General features: G+C 56.9%; 1 protein-coding gene across 6 annotated transcripts in view; it reads left to right on the top strand.

Moving 5' to 3' along the window:
• Positions 1-292: 292 nt before the first annotated feature.
• Positions 293-20,098, top strand: part of KDM4B (lysine demethylase 4B) — a 111,646-nt gene continuing 91,840 nt past the window's right edge. Inside the window, exons 1-4 of one of the 6 annotated variants that reach the window (XM_067734083.1) lie at positions 293-426; positions 6,667-6,769; positions 9,023-9,167; positions 17,397-17,562. In XM_067734083.1, the coding sequence (XP_067590184.1) occupies positions 316-426; positions 6,667-6,769; positions 9,023-9,167; positions 17,397-17,562 (525 nt within the window). In that variant the 5' untranslated portion in view covers positions 293-315. The remainder of the gene's footprint in view (positions 427-6,666; positions 6,770-9,022; positions 9,168-17,396; positions 17,563-20,098) is intronic. The other 5 variants (XM_067734084.1, XM_067734086.1, XM_067734082.1 and 2 more) reach the window with 5 other exon arrangements.

Below are 20,098 nucleotides of genomic sequence, written 5' to 3'. Positions count from 1 at the left end.
CATTTCTGAAATTAGGAGTGAGGTCGAGCATCATTTCATGTGTTAAAAGCCAGTTTGATATCTTTTCTGTGAATAGCCTGTTTATGCTTTTCACCCACTTTTCAGTTGGATTTTTGACGTTTCCTCATTGATTCAATTCCACCCTTACCCAGTGCTTTGAGGTGCCACCCTTGTCTCCCCCCACTCCCTGATCTGTGATTCTCCCAGCCCCTGAAGGAGGTCAGGCTCTAGAAAGACACATGCACACGCTTTCCTTTCCAGTGTGCTAGGTGTGCCTCGCAGGACATGGTTGATCCGAAGTGTGCCCCGCAGGACATGGTTGATCCGAAGTGTGCCCCGCAGGTCATGGTTGATCGCTTCCAGGCATCTCAGGTTCTCAAGATCCAGCTGGAACCTTCCCATCCCGGTGCTCCCGACCCTGCAGAGGTAGGTCCTGCAGAGGAGTTGGGGTGGACAGGTGGGCTGTGTGTCCAGAGCATAAAGGCCTAAGAACAGCCGGTGGAAGAAGGCGGGTATTTTTTTAAAAAGAGACATTGCCAGACTGCCCTTGGGAGCAGTCCTGGGTGGCCACTGGGGGCATGTCACCAGATCTGCCTTCCTTGCCCGAGTGAAGCTCTTAAATGACAAAGCCCATGACAGCTGCCATATACGAGGGTTTACTGTGTGCCAGGGTCTCCTTCCGGTGCTTTTGTCTGTGGCCTTGTTTAACCTCCTGCAACCCCACAGTAGGGCACGGTGACCCCCACTTGACAGATGAAGAAACCGAGGTGCAGAGGTTAGGAACTTGCCCCAGGTCACAAGGCCGGCTGGGACCCCTCGGGGGCATCTGTGCTGGTCTCTGCAGCCCCGCCATGGTCTCCAGAGAATGGAGTAGGATGTACCATGGGAAATGTGATCACAGAACTGTGTGTGAGGCTCTGCTACTGGGGAGCGGGCTTGGGAGGCCCCCTCTCTGGGGTTTAGCCTCTTTTTGTCCCTCACTCCATTGCTGTAACGTTGAGCGTCTTCTCAGGTGCTTGCTGGCTGTTTGTATATCTCCTGCAGGGAGGTGTCCATTCAGTTCCTTTACCCACTTGTGAATTAGGTTGTCTTTGTTGTTGTTGACCCATAAGAGTTCTTTATCTATTCCGGATACAAGTCCCTTTTGAGATCTAAGGTTTGCAGATATCTTCACCTATCCTGTGGGTCGTCTTTACTTTGTTGATTATGTCCTTCGAAGCACAAAGTCAGTTTATTTATTTTTTCTTTTGTCACTCGTTCTTTTGGTGTTGTATCTAGAAACCGTTGCCTAATCCCAGGTCACAAAGATTAATTCGTGTGTTTTCTTCTAGGAGTTTTAGAGGTTTAGCTCTAACGTTTAGGTATGTGAGTTAATTTTGAGTTAATTTCTGTCTGGTGTGAGGTAGGGGTCCAGCTTCTTTCTTTTGCACGTGGACATCCAGTTGTGCCAGCACCACTGTGGTAAAGACTGCTCTTTACCCCTCGGACCGTCTTGGCAACCTCACTGAAAACCAGCTAACTTTAAATGTGCAGGTTTATTTCTGGACTGCCCTCTCTCATCCATTGAGCTCTGTGTACATCCTGAGGCCAGGACCACATTGGCTTGATCACTGTAGCTTTGTCACCCCGAGTTATTTTATATCTAGTCTCTGGGGCGGACATTAAAGAAAAATGATATGGTTCTTACATTTCCAGGAGATGAGATCAGAGGCTTCCTGGGGTTGGGATCCAGACAGCCCAGGGTGCCCGCCACCTCCCTAGCTGAGCCATCGCCACTTCCGCAGTTGGATTTTGTTGTCTGTGAGGATACAGAGGATTTGGTGAGATATTTGTAAACAAGAGGCTCTTTTCCAAGTCTGTAAAGACTGATGAAAATGTCAGCTCTTCAGGTCTCTCAAACAGGAAGCATCTGAAACTTGCGTTCGGCAGGTTGGGTCTTTAATCAGTCCTGAAACTGGATTGCAGGCTGGCGTCAACTTGCTTTCTCTTTTCTTATCGGTTTGGATCTTTTTACAGCCAGACTCTCTTCTTCCAGCTAAAACCTGCTGTGCAGTGAACTTCAGAGGACGGAGATAGAGGTTGTTGTGTTTTTTTTGTTTTAGTTTTTTTTTTTGCTTTCGATATTTTATTTTGAAATAATTTAAGAGGCATTGAAATGTTGCCGAGACAGTACAAAGAGTTCTCGTACCTTCCAGCCACGTTGCCCTGATACTAACGCCTAACGTAACTGCGGAAGGATGACCTGAAGTAATAACAGCAGATTTTATTAGGATCCCACTGGTTGTCCCTCTCAGCCCCTTTTCTGCCCAGGACCCAACCCGGGACCACGCGGTGCAGGCGTCAGGCTCCTTAGGCTCTTCCGGACTGGGGCTGTGTCTCAGTCTTTCCTTGTGTGTCGCGACCTTGACACTTCCGGAGAGCACTGGCGGGGGATTTTGTAGCGTCCCTCTCCTTGGCTTTGTTTCTCATGGTGACACGAAGGCTATGCATTTGAGGGAGGCTGCCCCAGGGCGATGTGCTGATGTGTCTCTTTGCCTGTGGGGTCAACCTTCACCCCTCGGTTAAGGTGGCACCTGCTTGGAGCCTCTGCCGGAAGGTTGCAGGTTCTTCCTCTGGGACCTCGTGACAGCACACCTGCTTCTCATAAACATTTGCCTGTCAGTTTCAGCGTCTGCGGTGGATCTTGCCTGCAGCAGGGATTACCGTACAGATCTCACGGCGCATTTATGTTGCCTTCACTCCGTCTGCATTATGATCTAGAATTTTTTGTGGAAGAGAGCTATCCCTTCTCCCCCACTTCCGTTACATTTTGACTCTCACACCAGTGAGGGCCGGCGTGTGTTTATGGCACTCTGTGGGTTTATAGTCGGGCCTGTCACTTCCACTTGTTGGCCTCGCTGTCCTCGCTTTGGTCGTCCGGTGCCCCTTCACTGCACTCACGTCCTCCTGGGAGTCCCCATCTTCTATGAGTATTTCCACCCTCCCTGCTCCCACGAGGGGCTCCAGCTCACCTTGGGAGCAGCGGGGAGCAGGCCGAGTTGGGCGCTGAGCCCTCCTGGATCAGATAACACACACAGGCGAGGAGGGCTCCCTGCCTTTGTGGGCAGAAGCTGCCTGTCAGCTCTCTGCCTCTCGGACCCCGGGCCCAGCTCCCGGGCCACCGTGGGTGGTGTGGGTGGACCCATCCCGAGGGCTAGCCCTAGGTGGCCCAGAGCTGATAGGACCAGGGGCCCAGCTACCCCTGCCCGGGGTGGGGAGGCCAGGCCTGTGGGGTCCCACAGGTGCCAGCAGCCGGTGGCAGTTCCTGGTGCCTCAGCGTGTGGAGACAGCTGGCTCTTCCCCCTGTTCCTGCTGCTTCTTCCCGGCCCACCTGCCTGCCTTTTGCAGAGGGTGGAGGAGCCATCAGCGTCTGCGGGGCGGGCACCTCGGAAGAGCGACATCATCCGACTGTCAGACGGCGCCTTTTTAAAGGAGAAATGGTCAGAGTGTGCCTCTTTGGGGTGGTGCTGTCTGAGGCCTCGGGTCGCCACTCAGTCTGTCCCCTCAGTGCAGCCGGACGCCCCCTGCCCACCCCGAGTTCTCTTCTCGGCGCCTGGCTTTCCCAGGAACCGCTACCAGGCCAGCGGCCCAGCCCTGCCAGCCTGGGCAGCAGGAGGCACCAGGGCCTTTCTGTTTTGTTTTCCTTTCAAAAATTACATAGACTTTATCGTTTAAACAGTTGTAGATTTATAGAGAAATTGAGAGCTCTAGGGAGAGTTCCCTACCACCCTGACCCCGACACCCAGTCTCCCGTTATTCCGTTTTACATGAGGCGGATTCGTTTGTTGCAATCAGTGAACCTTATGAGTACATTCTCGTTGACTAGGGTCCTGCTTCATTCTGTTTGCCTTGTTTGCCCCTGTTGTCCTCTTCTGTCCCAGGACCCCATCTGGGACCCCCGTGACATTCAGGTGTCTCGTCTCCTCGGGCTCCTCTGGGCTGTGACGGTTCCTCAGACTTTCCGTGTTCTCGATGCCCTTGACGGGTCTGAGGAGGACTGTGGCCAGAGATTTTGTAGAATCTCCCTCAGTAGGAACTTGTCTGCTGTTTTTCTCACGGTTACACTGGGGCGCTGGGTGCTGGGAGGAGGACCACCTGTGAAGGGCCGTCTCATCCTTCATCTCGGGGTGGCTGCCGGCAACGTGACTCATCACTGCTGGTGTTGACCTCGGTCCCCTGGCTGAGGTCGTGCTGCTCAGGTGTCTCCACTGGAAGGTCACACCTCCCCCCCTTTCCATACTGTCCCTCTTGAAAGGAAGTCACTGTGCCCAGCCCACACTTAAGGGCCCCCTGATGCCTCAGCCCTGGCTGCCCTGTGCCAAGTGGGCTGTGGCCAGGCCCCTGGTGTCTCAGGGCCTCCAGGGTGGTGACAGGCTGGCTATGGGGAGCCCTCAGTCCTTGTGGGAGCAGGGGAGGCGGGTGAACCTAGCCCCGCGTGGACATAGGTCAGGGTGGACAGAGGCCTTGCCTTGGCTGTGACCTGAGGGCTGAGCCTTAACCTCAACCCCAGAGCTTCCAGCCTCCTATTTTGGGGTCAGTGCTGTCATCCCCCAGAGCACGAGGGCAGGAGGACCCCGCAGCCATGGGCAGCAGCAGACTGGGGTCTGTCCAGCCGAGGACCACAGGCTCGGGTGGCCTTTGCCTTGCAGCCCACGTGCTGTGCGTGGGGTGACCCATCGTCCACCTGGGGAGACAGTATGCAAAGAGGTAGTGACAAGTGACCAGGGAGACACATGACCCCATCAGATGTGAGTGAAAGTCAGGCCAGCTATTCTCAGCAGGGAGGCCTGTGGGCAGTGGGGGTGAGAAGGTCCTTCTCCTCTGTCATCGGGTGATGTACGTGGAAGCCGCCGGATCAGTCTCCCTTTGCTGCTGTAACAAACGACCACAGACTCAGTGACTTAAAACAATGCGCGTTTATCATCTCACCGCCCTGGCCGCCAGAAGTCCGACATGGGTCTCACTGGGCTAGGATCAAGGTGTGGGCAGGGCTGACTGATCCTCTGGAGGTGCCAGGGAAGAATCGGTTCTTCGCCATTTCCGGCTTCTAGAGGCGCCGCACCCTCGGCTGGTGGCCCCTCCTCCGTCTTCAGAGCACATCGCTCTGACCTCTGCCTCTGTCATCAGTTCTTCTCTGACTCTCACCCTCTCGCCTCCCTCTTAGAAGGACTCTGGGGATGACACTGGGCCCCCTGATAACGCAGGATCATCTTCCATCTCGAGATCCTTAACTTGGACTTCCCAGCGGTCCAGCGGATAAGACTCCGCACTTCCAATGCAGGGGGCCGGGTTTGATCCCTGGTCGGGAAGCTAAGATCCCACGTGCGGCGCGACCAAAAAAAAGAAGAAAAAAGATGTAAAAAAAACCATCCTTAACTTCATCCCATCTGCAGTCTTTTGTCACCAAGGAGAGCATAGTCACAGCTCCCGGGGATTAGGATGGGGACATCCTTGGGGGCCATTGTTCCACCAGCCGCAGCCATGTGGAGACATGCCAGATTAATTGAACCCCCAGACTTCTGCTCTCGTCGCTGTCAGGGGCTGGCGGGGCTGCGGAGCAGGGCAGGTGGCAGCGGCCGAGGAGCCCTTGGGACTACATGTGGCCCTGGGCGGCTTAGCTGGTCCAGAGGAAGAGGCGAATGCCCGAGGGCCAGTCATTCCACAGCTCAGTGTGGCCTTTCAGCCCCGGGGGCTGGCACCTGTTAGAAGACAGTGAAATCAACGTAGTGGGTTGTGCCCAGTAATTTTAAAAACCTGATTAAAAAAAAAGGTAGAAAAGGTCAGCACACGTTGCCTGTTTTTGGGACTCGTGCTATTTAGAGCTCCTGGTGAGTTAGGGAAGGTGTGCAGGACCAAGTTCCACACCCCCAGGGCACCCTGGCTGAGCTGCCCTGCAGCCAGGTCCGCCCCCAGCAGCTAGTCCAGCTTTAGGCAGCATGTGCAAAGGCACAGGGGCAGGGAGGGTCCGGCAGACGCCGAGCCGTCAGCTCAGCTCAGGTGTGCGGGAGGTAGGGGCGGGGAGCCCAGTGAGTCGGGGCAGCTGGAGCCCAGATTGTCAGAGGCCCTGGGGCCACACCCCACGTTTAGAGTCTTGTCCTGTGTCCATTCAGCAAGTGACCCTGAGCCTGGCTGTGAATGCCGTGGTGGGGACCCTGCCCCCCGTGGGGTCTCAGCTGCACGGCGCCTGCCACGCTCTGCCCTGTGCTCTCTGCCCCCCGGGAGTGTAGATGGCGGTCACCAGGCGGCAGTTCCTGTCCGACTGTCCTCCTTGGAGGGGCACCTTCCCTGCCTGCAGGGGCGTTCGGAAGAGGCAGAACTTCCTGTAAACCTCCCAGGAGTGCCTGTACCTTAAGGTTTCCAGAAGCATCATTGGTCTGATTTGATTGTGTTTGGAGGCTCTTGCTTCCTCAGCTACCGATGTTTAGGAGCTGAGAGCTTAAAATGGGCCATCGCTGGAAGCCTTTAGTGGGGCGGGTGCTCATGGTTGTGGATTTTCATGTTCTTGGAAACATCGCAACAGAGGCAGGCATCCCTGGGCTGCACGCTGCTGCTAGGAATGTAATTTGGAGTTAAGACTTAATCAGGCCATCGTTTTAGTTAATTGTGCTTTTGTTTTGCACATTTTAGGAACCATCGCTATTGCTGGAACCTGACAGAAACCCTAACAGAAGCCGGTTATTGGACCATCTCCCTGCAGCCTCACTCCCCACTGTGTACCAGGAACCTTGCAGTAAGTATGCGGGCCCCCGGCCCCAGGGCTGCTGGTGGAGAAGGCGGCCCTGTTTGGTTCTGAGCTCCTGGGGTGTCCAGGGGCCAGATGCCCCTAGAGGAGCCTGGACCCCTCAGCGTGGCTGTGCTGGATGTGCCTTCTCTCCGCGTCTGCACTCTGGCCCCTCAGCATCTGAACACCTATCCCTTACTTCTAGAAGCCCTGAGAACCATAGTGGGTTTGGGGGGACTCCAGGATGGCCCAGGATGAGCTGCCCTATCTGTGTCGTGTCCCTGGGCAGGACACCACTTCTGGCTTCAGAAGTGGTGTTCACCCCAGGGGGCATGTTCACCCCACCTCACACCCTGTGGGAGATGATGACCAGTCACAGGGAGAGGGGAGGGTCTTCAAAAATGGAGGATTATTATTATTATTTTTAAAAATTAATTAGTTAATTATTTTTGGTTGCATTGGGTCTTCGTTGCTGCGTGCAGGCTTTCTCTAGTTGAGGCGAGCGGGGCCTACTCTTCGTTGCGGTGCGTGGGCTTCTCACTGCGGTGGCTTCTTGTTGCGGAGCACGGGCTGTAGGTGTGTGGGCTTCAGTAGTTGTGGCTCGTGGGCTCCAGTAGTTGTGGCTCACGGGCTTAGTTGCTCCGTGGCATGTGAGATCTTCCCGGACCAGGGTTTGAACCCGTGTCCCCTGCATTGGCAGGCGGGTTCTTAACCACTGTGTCACAAGGGAAACCCTGGAGGATTATTTTTCAATGCTTTGAAAAGGATCCCATGACCCAGCTGCTTCTGGGTTTCAGCTCCAGGGTGTCCCCCTTCTCCTGGACTTTTCTAATTAAGCAGGGACAGAGGGTTCACAGAGGTGGCCTCTGGAGGTGGCCCAAGGGGGGGTCACTGGTAAGAAAACAGGGAGCAGCCTGAGCCCCTCATGGCTGGCACCCACGGGCAGGGGCACCCAGGTGGAGGGGCACTCAGCATGGGACAAGCAGTTCCCGTGCCCTGGCCACAGCGAGGAGAGCTGGCTGAGTGAGAAGGGCTTGTGTTCAGTGTTGACCTTGGGCAAAGCCTCCTCCCAAGGCCACGTGGCTAATGAGGGCTCAGTGTGGACTAGAACGTGGCCTTGTCTGTTCTGCCATGATTTAGAAACCCAGGAATTGGGCCGTGGAGCTCAGGTTCCCCTTTACAAGCGGTGGAGTGCAGGGTTTGTTCCTTAAAGGGGAGATTTCAGGCATCTGGGTCCAGGGCCGGCAAACTGCGGCCCGAGGACCACTCGGCCCACTCGGCCTATTGTGTGTTCTTGTAAATAAAGCCTTATCGGCGCACAGCTGCTTCTGTTCTCTTGCGCCTTCCTCCTCACGGTGGTGGAATTGCGTGCTTGTGACAGAGGCCGCGTGCCTGCAAAGCTGCAAATGTTTACCGTGTGGTCCTGCACAGAGAAGGTGGGCCGTCCCCAGTCCCTGCCAGCTTGTCACTGTCTGGGGCTGGGTGGACCAGGTCCTCGTCGACTGGTTTAGAAATGGTCAGTTCTGACTGTGTGTCCCAAAGCGTTGCTTTACCCTTAAAGCTTATGCTTTCTTACAAGACCGTCAAGTCCCTGAAACTCGGTTATCCTCTCTGTATCCCCATCTGCACGACACACTCTGCGTACGTAGCTCGCCCTGTGCGGTTAACTTTTTAGTAATCCCTCACAAGGATGCTAGTCATCTCCCTCTGTCAACCCATTTTATAGCTGGAGAGACTGAGCACCAGCCCTGAAAGGCGTGAGAATGTTCTGGGCTGGGGGAAGAGTGGGAGGCGGAAATGAGTGAGGCCACGGGCACCTTCCCCAAAAGGCCTCGGGCGTTCGCGGAGATCAGGGTGCTCGTGACAGATGGGACAGGTTGACTGCGGTCTGGCAGGTGCCAAACAGGCTGCCTTGGACTTCAAAAAAATTAAGTTTTATAGAGATGTAATTACATGCCATAATGGTCACACCTCCAAGTATACAATTCAGGGAATTCCCTGGCGGTCCAGTGGTTAGGACTCCGCACTTTCACTGCCATGGGCACAGGTTCAATCCCTGGTCAGGGAACTAAGATCTCACAAGCCACACAATGGAGTGGACTAATTAATTAATTAAAATAAAGCATGCAATTTAGTGGTTTTTAGTACGTTCACAGAGCTGTGCCGCCACCCCACCATCTAACTCCGTCTAACTCCAGAACACCGTTATCAACTCCCCAGAACCACTGTACATTCAGCAGGCACTCCCTCTCCCTCCCTCAGGCCCTGACAACCAGGAATCCACTCTCTGTGTCTGTGGATCGGCCTGTTCTGGACGTTTCCCATCATTGGAATCACACGCTGTGTGTCCTCCTCCGTCTGGCTTCTCTCACCGAGCATTGTGTTCTCAGGCTCCATCCACGTTGCAGTGAGTGTCAGTGCCTCTCTCCTTTTCATGGCTGAGTGATGTGCCCGTGTGTGGAGGGACCACATTTGGTGTATCTGTCATCCGTAGATGGGCAGTCGTGTTGTCTCTGCTTTTGGGGTTTTATGAATGACGCTGCCGTGAACGTTCAGGTGTCTTGGTGGACGACACCTAGGGGTGGGATGGCTGGGTCAGATGGTGGCTCCATGCTTCGCCTTTCATGCTCCTGGCCCCCGTGGTTGGGTTCCTGTGAGTGTGAAGAAGCCTCTCCCAGCAGGTCCCGCTCCACCCTGTCTCGTTAGGAGCAGGATCTGAGCTGGAGACATGCGGGTTCAGTTCCAAGCAGAATAGCTCCACGCGGGAGGGAGAGTGCAGGCCGCCCCAGGCCGTGGGTGGGCTTCTCACCCAGCCTTCTTCCTGCCCCGAGCCCTCCTGGCTCTTTGCTTTTTCGCTCATTTACTTCATTGTAAAGATTTCTTCCTCCTCAACATATTGCTTGGCCTGTTTTTTCAGGTCTGGTAGCTTTTTCCTGCCTTTTTTTTTGTGTGTGTGAAAAAAGCACCCAGTTTTGCATCTGTGAGCACAGACAGGTGACGTCTCCGGGCTAATAAAAGATGCCCCTGTCATGGGCTGTGGGCGGCCCCGCCGTGGGCACTTCCTCCGGGAGGGTTGTGACAGAAAGAGCTTTTTTCTTTAAAGTTCAAAGGTATACTAAAGATCAAGAGAAGAAGGTGGCCTCAGCGCCGGTTTTTAGGAGGAGAGGCATGATAAATGTTCCTCGTTTGCCTCCATCTGTTTTGAGCAAGGCCCCCGACCACGGGGGACAAGTTGCTATTTATTCATTCATTCTCTGTCTGTAGTTTGGGGGGTACCTAGGTGGAAGGATTGGGTGTTGAACCAGGACACTGTCATTTTAGAGTCACGCGAGGTTGTGACTCAGACCACGATATTCATGGGACTTTGCCCCATGTGGCTTCTTGAGGCTTCCGTGGCCAGCGCTGTTGGCCCTGCGGCATCTTCCAAAAGTGTGGCCCTGATCGTCGTGGTCCCCAGGTGTCGCACACTTGCTCTGGGATTAGTGAAGGGGCTCTGGCAGTGTGGGGGGATTGGGCCGAGCCGGGCCCCTGGGGATTCCCAGGGCCTGCCCTTCCCATGCCCAGGCCTCCTGGGGATGGGGCTCCCGGGGGCTCCCCAGGCCATCATGCAACCCAGCTTGTGGTTCACACCTCCTGGCTCCTCCCCACAGCTCGGCCGAGTGTCTTGGGGGCTGACGAGGTGTGAGCATTGGCACCAACGTGAAGATGCAGGCCAAGGTTGTCTGGGGCGCGAGCGGCCAGAAAGGGCTCCTTCAGCATCACTGGGGCCTCTGGCTGTGCCCATGAGTCAGCTCTGCAGCCAGAGGGTGGCTCCAGGCTCTGTGCTCTGGAGCGCTATGCATGTCTGAGTCGTGGGGAGGACGTGGGGGTCATGTTGCAGCCCAGTGGGTATCGCTTGGTCCCCTTCGTCCTCTTCTCGAAACTGTGCTTTTGTCTGAGCGACTAGGCAGATGTGCTTGTCTTTCCAGGACGCATCTCACAGCAGCGGTCCCCTGTGGGAGGGGCATGGTGACTGTTACTTATCTCTTTGTGTGATGGATTTTTCACGTGGCTTTTGAGGCAGAGGGAATAGCGCTCCTTGAGGTGCCCACACCCTAATTGTGGAACCTGTGAAGATGCTCCCTGACATGAGAGGGACTCTGCAGCCTGGATGAAGTTAAAGATCTGGAGATGGGTGCTCACCCTGGATTAGCCAATGTCACCCTGGCGGTCCAATGTCATCACAGGGGTCCTTCTAAGAGGGAGGCAGGGGAGTCAGAGTCATTGACATTGGATGACATTGGACCGCCAATGTCACCCTGGCGGTCCAATGTCATCACAGGGGTCCTTCTAAGAGGGAGGCAGGGGAGTCAGAGTCAGAGAAGGGGATGTGGTGATGGAAGCAGTGGTCAGAGAAGAGAGGCAGAGAGAGACCGGAGATGCTGTGAGTATGCAGGAAGGGGCCTCGAGCCAGGGATGCGGTGCCTCTAGAAGCTGGAAAAGGCAGGAAACCTCCAGAAAGAGCACAGCCCACTTGAGATCCGGGAGGGACTCCTGGCCTCCAGAACCCGGAGATAAAGTTGTGCTGTTTCAGCCACTAGGTTTGTGGAGATTCGTTCGGCAGCAGTAGGGAACTAACGTGCAGGGCTGCGGGCGATTCTTCCTTTGTGCCTTTCGGAGTTGGCGTTGCTCAGATAAATGTTAGCATGGTCCTGGCCTTGTGCGCGGGGCTACCCATCCACTCCCCCCCGTGCCCACACAGCCCCGTCTGGCCAAGCTGCCTTCCTCACATCTCTTGTCCTCACATTTCTCAGTTGGCCCTTCTGACCTTGGCCTCCCGCCTTCCTGGCTCTGGGCTCTCTGCCTGCTTTGTCCCTCTCGTCACTGTGGCTGTTTCAGTCCAGCCAGTTCCATGGGGTAGAGCCAGATCAAGGCTGGCATCCTTGCGTCCTTCGCGGGCTGCTCCTGGAGCCTGTGCTCCGCCCCCGGCCCGGGCTCTCCTGCTCCGTGGGGCCAGCACGATGACACCCCCCCCCCCCCCAACGCCGATCTGGCTCCACAGGCCAGGGGGCAGGGGGGACAAAGGGTTCTCTGACACTGGGGCTGGCGGGTACGGTAGGGCAGCACTAGTTGCCCCTAGCGCCCCCTGGGCTTCAGGCTCTGTGTGATCAGGGAGCATGCCCAGCTTGCAGGGAACCTGGGGCGTAGGGGGTGCTCCCAGCAGAGAAGGATGAAGTGGAGGACGTTCTACCGCCAAGCTTTTCCCTGTATGAGGGCACCTGATGAGCTGCTCTTGGGACACGGGGATGGAGTGCCAGGCCCACACCCGGGGGCCGGGGACAGGGGCTGGGGGCCTCCCGTGCTGCCTTCACGGTGGGTTTCCTCTTGAGTCTTGGTGGAGGGGTGCTGGCTCCTCCTGGGGCCTGAGCCCGCTCAGGGGCCCCTCAGTCATCGTCTCCTGTTGGGAACTGGGCTGTGGTGGCAGGAACTGGGCTGAGATGGGAGCAGGGCCCGGGGCTGGCTGGGAGTCACGGGGAGGCTTGGGGCTTCACCTGATGGCAGGTGGAGGGGAGGGCCCAGGAGGAAAGAGCTGGGGGAGAGACGCCCCCGGGGCTGGGGCACAGGCCCCGCAGAGAAGAACTGGGGGCACTTTGTGCTCAGAGAGCCCCCGAATCCTTTTCAAAAACAGTGCACCCCTCAGAGTAAAGCTTTTAGTAGGGTGACATTCTTTTCAGAGGACGCACCTTCCTGCATATTGAATACTGTATTCTTGTCAAAACCCCAGAGTTGCAGATTCCAGCCATCCAGTTTCTGGAAAACATCTGCCATTGGACCTCAGAAACCCTTAGTCCCCAGAGCCCCTCAGCCAGGAGGATGTGGCTGCCTGTTGGGGAAATGGCGTCCCTTACCAGTCATCTTATTTCTGAATTCTGGCTCATGGACGGACAGACAGAGTGCACCCGGCTGTGGGAGACCCACGCCTTGAGGTGTCTCTCACCACCCCCCCGAGGCTCGCAGGCTCAGCGCACCCTGCTCTGTCGGGCTCCTGGCGGGGGGGCATCAGCCCAAGGCCGGAGTCCAGATCTGGAGAGGCTTCTGCCCCCAGGAGGAGCAGCTGTCAGGTTGGGGCGGGAACGACCCCCCCACCTGGTCACCGTGCTGCAGCACAGGTCGGGTGGTAGCCTCCACGGGGGTGGCCAGAGTGTCCCCCATAGCCCAGCCCGTGAGTCCCCCAGTTTGAAGGCCGCTGGGGGAGGTGCCGGTGCAGCAGCCCAGGAGGGCCTCTCTGGGCTGGACTCATTTGTTGGGACCCAGAGAGCTGGTGGAGCCCTCCTGTCACCTGTCTCTGGGTGAGGAGGAGCTGTCCAGGACAGCTGGGGAACCGCCCCTCCATGCGTGATCACGCTTATCCGTCCCAGGCGGCTGGCTGCGAGGGCTGGGCGAGCTGCGAGGGCTGGGCGAGCATCAGGCCAGGAAGGCCAAGGCGTGCAGGGTCTCCCCGTACACAGAACTTAAGAAAAATCATCGCTTTATTGAGAGGTAATTCACAAAGCAGACAGTTCCATCCATTTAGAATGTGTAAAATTCAGTGGTTGCAGCCTATAGGCATGCCTGCTCTCAGCCTCAGAATCAGGAGTGGGAAGAAAGGGCCGCTCTCTTTCCTGTTAGAGGCTTCAAGGGCTGGGCCGGGGCGGGGGCGGGGACAGGGACCCACCAAGTGTCTCTGGAGGCCGCACTTCCTGTTAGAGAAGGAACCCAGCAGACGCCTCCTCCGTGGCCGGGCTGCGGGGTGTCCTCCGTCTCTCGTGGGGTGGGGGCTTGGCTCTGGGGGAGCCCTTCTGCGGGCTGAGGAGTTGAAGGCTCCAGGCGCCCACGCTGCCAGGCAGCCAGAGGTTTTGTTTATTATTTTTTTTTTTTGGCAAGTGCAGAACTTTCTTCTTTCCTTCTCCCCTACCCTAATCTCTGTTTCTTTTCTGGGGGTAGCAGCTGTATTGAGATAGAATCCACCCGCCAACCAGTTCTCCCACTTACAGCACACGATTTTTTTTAGCGAATTCAGAGTCCTGCAGCCTTTACCACAATCAACTTTGGAACATTCCCATCACTCCATAAAGAAACCCAGACCTCTTAGCCTGCGGTGGCCTTCTGTGCCTGGCTTCTCTCGCTGAGCATCGTGTTCTCAGGGTCCATCCATGTTGTAGTGAGTGTCAGTACTTCTCTCCCTTTCATGGCTGAGTGATGTGCCCGTGTGTGGAGGGACCAGTTTGTGTACCGTCATCTGTTGATGGACACTTGGGTTGTTTCCACCTTTTGGCTGTTGGGGATCATGCTGCTGTGAACATTTGTGTACAAGTTTTTGTGCGGACATATGTTTTCATTTCTCTTGGATGTATACCTAGGAGTGGGGTTGCTGGCTTGTGTGGTCAGTTCCATGTTTAACTTTTTGGGGGACTGCCCCATTTTTACGTTCCCACCAGCTGGGAGTCAGGGTTCCAGTTTCTCACCAACACTTGTTGTTATCTGCTTTTTCACTCTAGCCACCCCAGTTGGGGGAGGTGTGTGTCACTCTAGTTTAGATTTGCATTCCTCTGATGGCTGATCACCTCAAGCATCTTTTCATGTGCTTACTGGCCGTTTGAGTCTCCTCTTTGGAGAAATGTCTATTCAAGTCGTTGGCCCACTTTTTAATTGTGCTGCTTGTCTTTTTACGATGAAGTTGTTAGAACCTCGCATTTTGGGCGTGGCACTGTCTGGTTAAGAGCACATTCCTTTTGTTATTTTTAAAGTATGTGCACGTCTGATTTTTATTTGCCCTCCTTCAAAAAACGTGTCAAGGGTTATGGAGTGTTGGGATTATAAACCATTTGAATTTTCTTCTTTATATTTACCTACTAAAAACTTTACTGCAACCGGCATGAATAAGACAAAAAAAAAAAAAAAAGAAAACTGCACATGATCCACTGCTGAGCTGAATCTGGATGACAGCGGTGGCTGGAGAAGCATATCATGCCAGGTGCAGTGCAGGAAACTCTACCTGCTGTCGTATCACCTGCTTGCTCCCCCTGCCCCCCAGGGAAAAGCGCTCCTGCGGTTATGTTTAATGGGCGAGAGAACTCGTGTGGGCAGGACTCCGGGGCTGCCCTCCGTCTGCCCAGGACAGGCTGGTCTTGGGGGGAGACGGGTGTCCTGCCCCACCTCATTTCCCACCAACAGTGCCTTGTGGGAGGGCAGGCGGCAGCATCCGTGGCAGGGTGGGCCTCTCTCGTGGTGACACAGCTGGCCTTGAGGGGGAGCCTGTGTCCTCCTCCCCTGCTGGGACCGGCCTGGCCAAGAGGAGAGTTGCTGTTGCAGGTGGTCCTGGTGCCCATCACCCACAGCGGGTGGCGATGTGTTGGGAGACTGGCATGGTCGCAGCAGAGCCGGGCTTCCAGGCACGCGCGATGCCCCCTCGTGAACTGTGCAGAGTGGATACACCACCCACATAAAACGTGGAGAACAGGGCCGGGGCTGTTAAGCGCTGATGTGTCCGCCGCTTCCGAATCTGGGCACCATCCGTGGTGGGCTGCGGAGCTGGCCTCTGGCCCTTTGCCCGGCCGTCAGGGGCTTGGGACGAGGAGCTGAGACCCGGGTGATCGTGTTCCGGCTGCAGGCCTCAGAGGACGGGTTTGATGGCCATGCAAGACGGGTGGGCGGCACGGACCCCCTCTGCTGCTCTGTGCGGGCAGGGGTGGTGGGTACAGGGAATCTGGGCGGGTGGGGAGGTGGGGTTGACAGGACTGGGCAGCTCGGGTGGCAGGCGCACGAGGAAGGCTGGCGAGCGATGGCTGCGGCCGGTCATCTGTCCTGTCCCCGCTGTGTCCTGTCCCGGGTCCCTGCCCCGGGAGGCCTCCCTCCCTACGCCCCTGTGCCTCCCTTCACAGCCCTTAGCCCAGCTCAGGTCCACACCCATGTTCCCAGATCATCGGGTCGGGCCTGTCCCCCCGGGGCCTTGAGCTCCCTCAGGACAGCAGAGGCCCTGGGTGAGCCCCGTGTGGCTGGGTCTGGGCTGGAGGGGAGAGGGCCGCTGGCTTCTGGGGGCTCAGGTGGGGAGTCAGGCGCTGGGCCCCCGGCTGTGGGGTGGGGAGCGGGGGGGGGGACGGCGTGGTGGTCCATCCCGAGGGCTGGTCAGCCTGGCCGCAGCCTGGGCCCTCTGGTGCCTGCTGGTCCGCAGGGGGGTTTGTGATGACCCTTCCCCTTTATAAACCCGTGTGACCTCGGTGGTTCCCTGTGATCCCCCTCAGAGCTGTTGTCACACGGTCCCGGGCACCTGTGGCCTGCCCTGTGGACCGCAGCTTTGGCTGCCCTGCGAGGAGGAGCGACAGAGGCTCCTGTGCACACAGGGTGGAGGGGCCCAGGGGTCCCAGCCTGGATGCAGTGGTGACCCCGTGTGTGCCAGGACCTCCGGGGTCCCCAGCAGTCCAGCCGTGAGTGTGACCTTCAGAGCGCGGCCTTAGCTGCCTGCCCGCTGCCCTGTGCGCCCAGGCATGGGGTGGTTGAGGGCAGGACCTGGACCTGGTCTGGTATCCGCCTGGGCCTCCAGGTCTGTCCCAGGCAGCTGCCCGCCTCGGCTCCCATTCCCGGGCTCGTGCTGCCCTCTAGCGCCCGCCGGGGGAGCGCCTTTGGGGAGCCAGTGGCTGCGTCTTGGCGACATGGACCCCCCCCCCACTCTCTACTTCCTGGACTGGTGGGCTTCCTGCCTTTCTCACTCCCCAGCTCACTTTGGGGTGGGGGGAGGTGGACTTGGTTAATTGTCCTCCAAGTTCTGGGTCTGCGTGCACTTGGGTTCTGACCCCTTTCCAGTCCTGGAGGGAGTCTGGTCTCCTCTTGTCCCAGCAGGGACCCTTCCCTAGAGTCTGTCCCCTAAGCCTCTTCCTCATTGGGGTGGGTCACCAGCCACCCCACTGGGCCCCCCTAACTCTCGTAACTCTTGGTACGGGCGGGGGCCTCTCCAGCCTGCAGCCTTGTCCCCTAGAGGAGCCCGATCCCTGCCATGCTCCGTGCCACGCTCTGTGCTGGGTCGGCCAGGCGTGGTTATAGCCCAGGGTGAAACACGGCGGGAAACGAGCCTCTCTGGCCGGACCTCCTGCTCTCCTGGTTCCAGGTCCCGGCCTTGGGCAGCCTGTGGTCACTGGGGCCTGGGTTCGCTGACAGCAGCCGGGCCAGTACTGGAGGGACCCACACACTGTTCCCCTGCTTGTGGCGGCCCCGCCCGAGGAGGGGTTCCCTGCTAGTGAAACACACAGGACCTCACTCACCTTCCCAGCCCCTCCCGTGCTTCTGCCTCTGGATTCCAGCTGTGAGGTCAATGCCAGTGAATCTGGATGAGGCCCTGATAAGAAAAGGTTTTATTTCCAAGGCCCCTTGTTTGAAATGTGTGCTCTGGCCTCCAGCATCTCATGGGCTCTTAGAACGGGCTACCTCTGTTAGTAATTCATTGCAGTCATTTGGTCTTTTGTGCCAGAGAGAGTGATGAAGTGGCCCCCAGGCTCTCCCCTTGGCCCTGCTCGGCTGCCTGGCCTCTGTCCTTGGGGCCGGGTAGTTTGGGTGCCTCCTGGGGAGAAGGGAACCGGCCCGTGGCAGTGATGGAGGTGCTGACGCTCTCTTGTCTCCCTTGCAGGTGTGGCCGTCTCTCTGCTGCAGCCATGGGGTCCGAGGATCACGGGGCCCAGAATCCAAGTTGTAAAATCATGACGTTTCGCCCAACGATGGAGGAGTTTAAGGACTTCAACAAATATGTGGCCTACATCGAGTCCCAGGGGGCCCACCGGGCGGGCCTGGCCAAGGTGGGTGATGCCCCAGGCCCCCATGCAGCTCTCCCCGGCCCCTACCCTGTGCCCACCCAGGGGCAAGGGGCCCGAGAGGCACCCGTTACTCTGCTCATTGAGCCCCTCTGACCTAATTTATCCATAAACATATGTTCTTTCCCCAAACCAGGCACAGTTCTGGGCACCGGGGTCCCCGAGGGCGCTGATCCTGGGTGGGACACAGAGCATCATGGTGGGACCAGCAGCCATCTCACCCCATCAGGGGGGTCCCAGGGGAGTCAGTGCTGGGGAGGGCTTACTTTTTGCCTTTATATTCCTACTTAAACACATTTTTTTTGAGACTGTAATGCACGTATGAAGCGAGTTCAAGCATTGCGACAGGGTAGGAGGGAGAATGAGTTCCCCCTCCACCCACCCTGACCCCGGCTCCTCTGCCTGGAGCGGCACGGCACTGATTCCTCGTGTCTCTTTTCACGGAGCATCACACGTGGACGTGCATGTGCGTGTGTGCGTGTGTGAACACCGGCAGATAGCATGCCTGCCCACGCCTCTTCTGTGCGGGGAACAGACCTTGGGGACGGGTGCCGAGTTTCTTCATGTGCACGTGAACCTGTGTGTGTGAGGGTCTGCTCACCACATAATCTGGGAGATTTGTCACCTGATTTGGGTTCTTCTAGTTGCTTCCTGTATGACCGGCACTTTATCTAATACCCAGCCCTCTATTATTTAAGCTGGGGTTCGCTAAGCCTTTTCTGCAAAGAGCCAGATAGTAAATATTTTCAGCTTCTTGGGCTGGACTGTCTGTGGCCACCACTCAGCTCTGCGGCCGGGGATGACCCACAACCCCACAAGCATGGCTGTGAGCACATGAAACCTGATTTATAGACACCGAAATGTGCATTTCGTAGAATTTTCACCTGTCCTGAAACAGTCTTCGTTTGTTATTTTCCCTCAACCATTTAAAAATTTTATAAAAGGAATTCCCTGGTGGTCTAGTGGTGAGGGCTCTGCACTTTCACTGCTGAGGGCCTGGGTTCGATCCCTGGTCGGGGAACTAGGATCCCACAAGCCGCATGGGGTGGCCAAAAAATAAATAAGTAAGTAAGTAAGTAAGTAAAATTTTAAAAAGTAAAAAAGAATTTAAAAATTTCTTTTCAAAAAATGAAAAAAAACCCAGAAAGAATGCCAGCATCAGCTCCGTGGCTGGACGGGAAGCAGGTGGTGGGTGGTATTGGGCCGCGCGTCACAGTGGTCTGTTCCCAGACGGTGTCTGCAGCGAGGGGACAGGTGTGCTGGCCTTCCTCTGCCCACCTCCCCTGCCGGGTTTGGTTGGCTGTGTGACATCCATGCCTTTAATCTCAGCCGCGCAGATGAGGAGAGAGGTGGGCCTGCAACATCTTACCTCCTCTCCCCTCTCCTTGGTTTTCGTTCCTTGGGCCCCATGACAGCACACACCCAGCAGAGCCTTCTCATCGGGGTCTGTGGCTCTGGAAGCCCCGGGCCTAGGTTCTTGCAGGTTCGGAGCCTCCCTCTGGGCTGGACCGATTGGCTGGGGTCGGTTGTCAGGTGCCCCTTTCCCTCAGGTGCCCCAGCTGGGGGCGGTGCGGGGGACTCAGAGGCCTGGTGCCTGTGGGGCTGGGCGTGGGGGGCCCCCGTTCACCTGGAATGTGTCCTGTCCCTCACCTCGTTCCGTGTTTGCCGGGATGCAGCGCCAGTTCTGTTTTTGGATCCAAGTTGTCCCCTGTGCCAGGAGTCTTGGTAACCTTGTGGAGTGCTCCGCTGGCAGCACCTGCCACTTCCCCCGGCCCCTCTCCTTTCCCTCCTCCTCTGCCATCTCCGGCTTCGGCTTCCGGGCTGTTGCCAGCACCTTCTGTCCCTGGGCTGCTTTGGGTGCAGCCTCGTGTGGCGTCACCGAGTCTCCCCTGCACGTCCTCACCCCGGCTCTGCTCCTTCCCTTTTCTTCTCCTTTGCCGGCTCCTGCCTTTCCTTTGAGCCCCATGCCTCTGCTTTAAAGCCTTTAATTCCCGTGGACCAGTTTTCCACTAACTTACTTGAATCGACGGGAAACCATTCGGACTGTATGTTTTTGTGAGGCAGATGTTTTCAGGGCACATTTTCACTCTGCCCTTTTGTTTGTTTTTTTGGCTGTGTTGGGTCTTCGTTGCTGCGTGCAGGCTTTCTCTAGCTGTGGTGAGCGGAGGCTACTCTTCGCTGAGGTGTGCGGGCTTCTCGTTGTGGTGGCTCCTCTTATTGCGGAGCACAGGCATGCGGGCTTCAGTAGTTGTGGCACGAGGGCTCAGTAGTTGTGGCGCACGGGCTTAGTTGCTCCGCAGCATGTGGGATCTTCCTGGACCAGGGCTCGAACCCATGTCCCCTGCATTGGCAGGCGGATTCTTAACCACTGCGCCACCAGGGAAGTCCCCCTCTACCCTTTGTTTGCATGTTCCATTCCACTCTTCTTAAGTGGTATTTTCTTTGCTGTTTTCTCTCTGGCAAGGGCAATTCTCTCTGGAAGGGCACGGTGAGGGCGGGCAGGGGCTGCTGGGAGCAGCTC

Source organism: Pseudorca crassidens, chromosome 3 (genome assembly GCF_039906515.1).
Source record: "Pseudorca crassidens isolate mPseCra1 chromosome 3, mPseCra1.hap1, whole genome shotgun sequence".
NCBI lineage: Eukaryota > Metazoa > Chordata > Mammalia > Artiodactyla > Delphinidae > Pseudorca > Pseudorca crassidens.
Note: the sequence above shows the minus strand (reverse complement) of the source record. Positions and strands in the feature narration are given on the sequence as shown.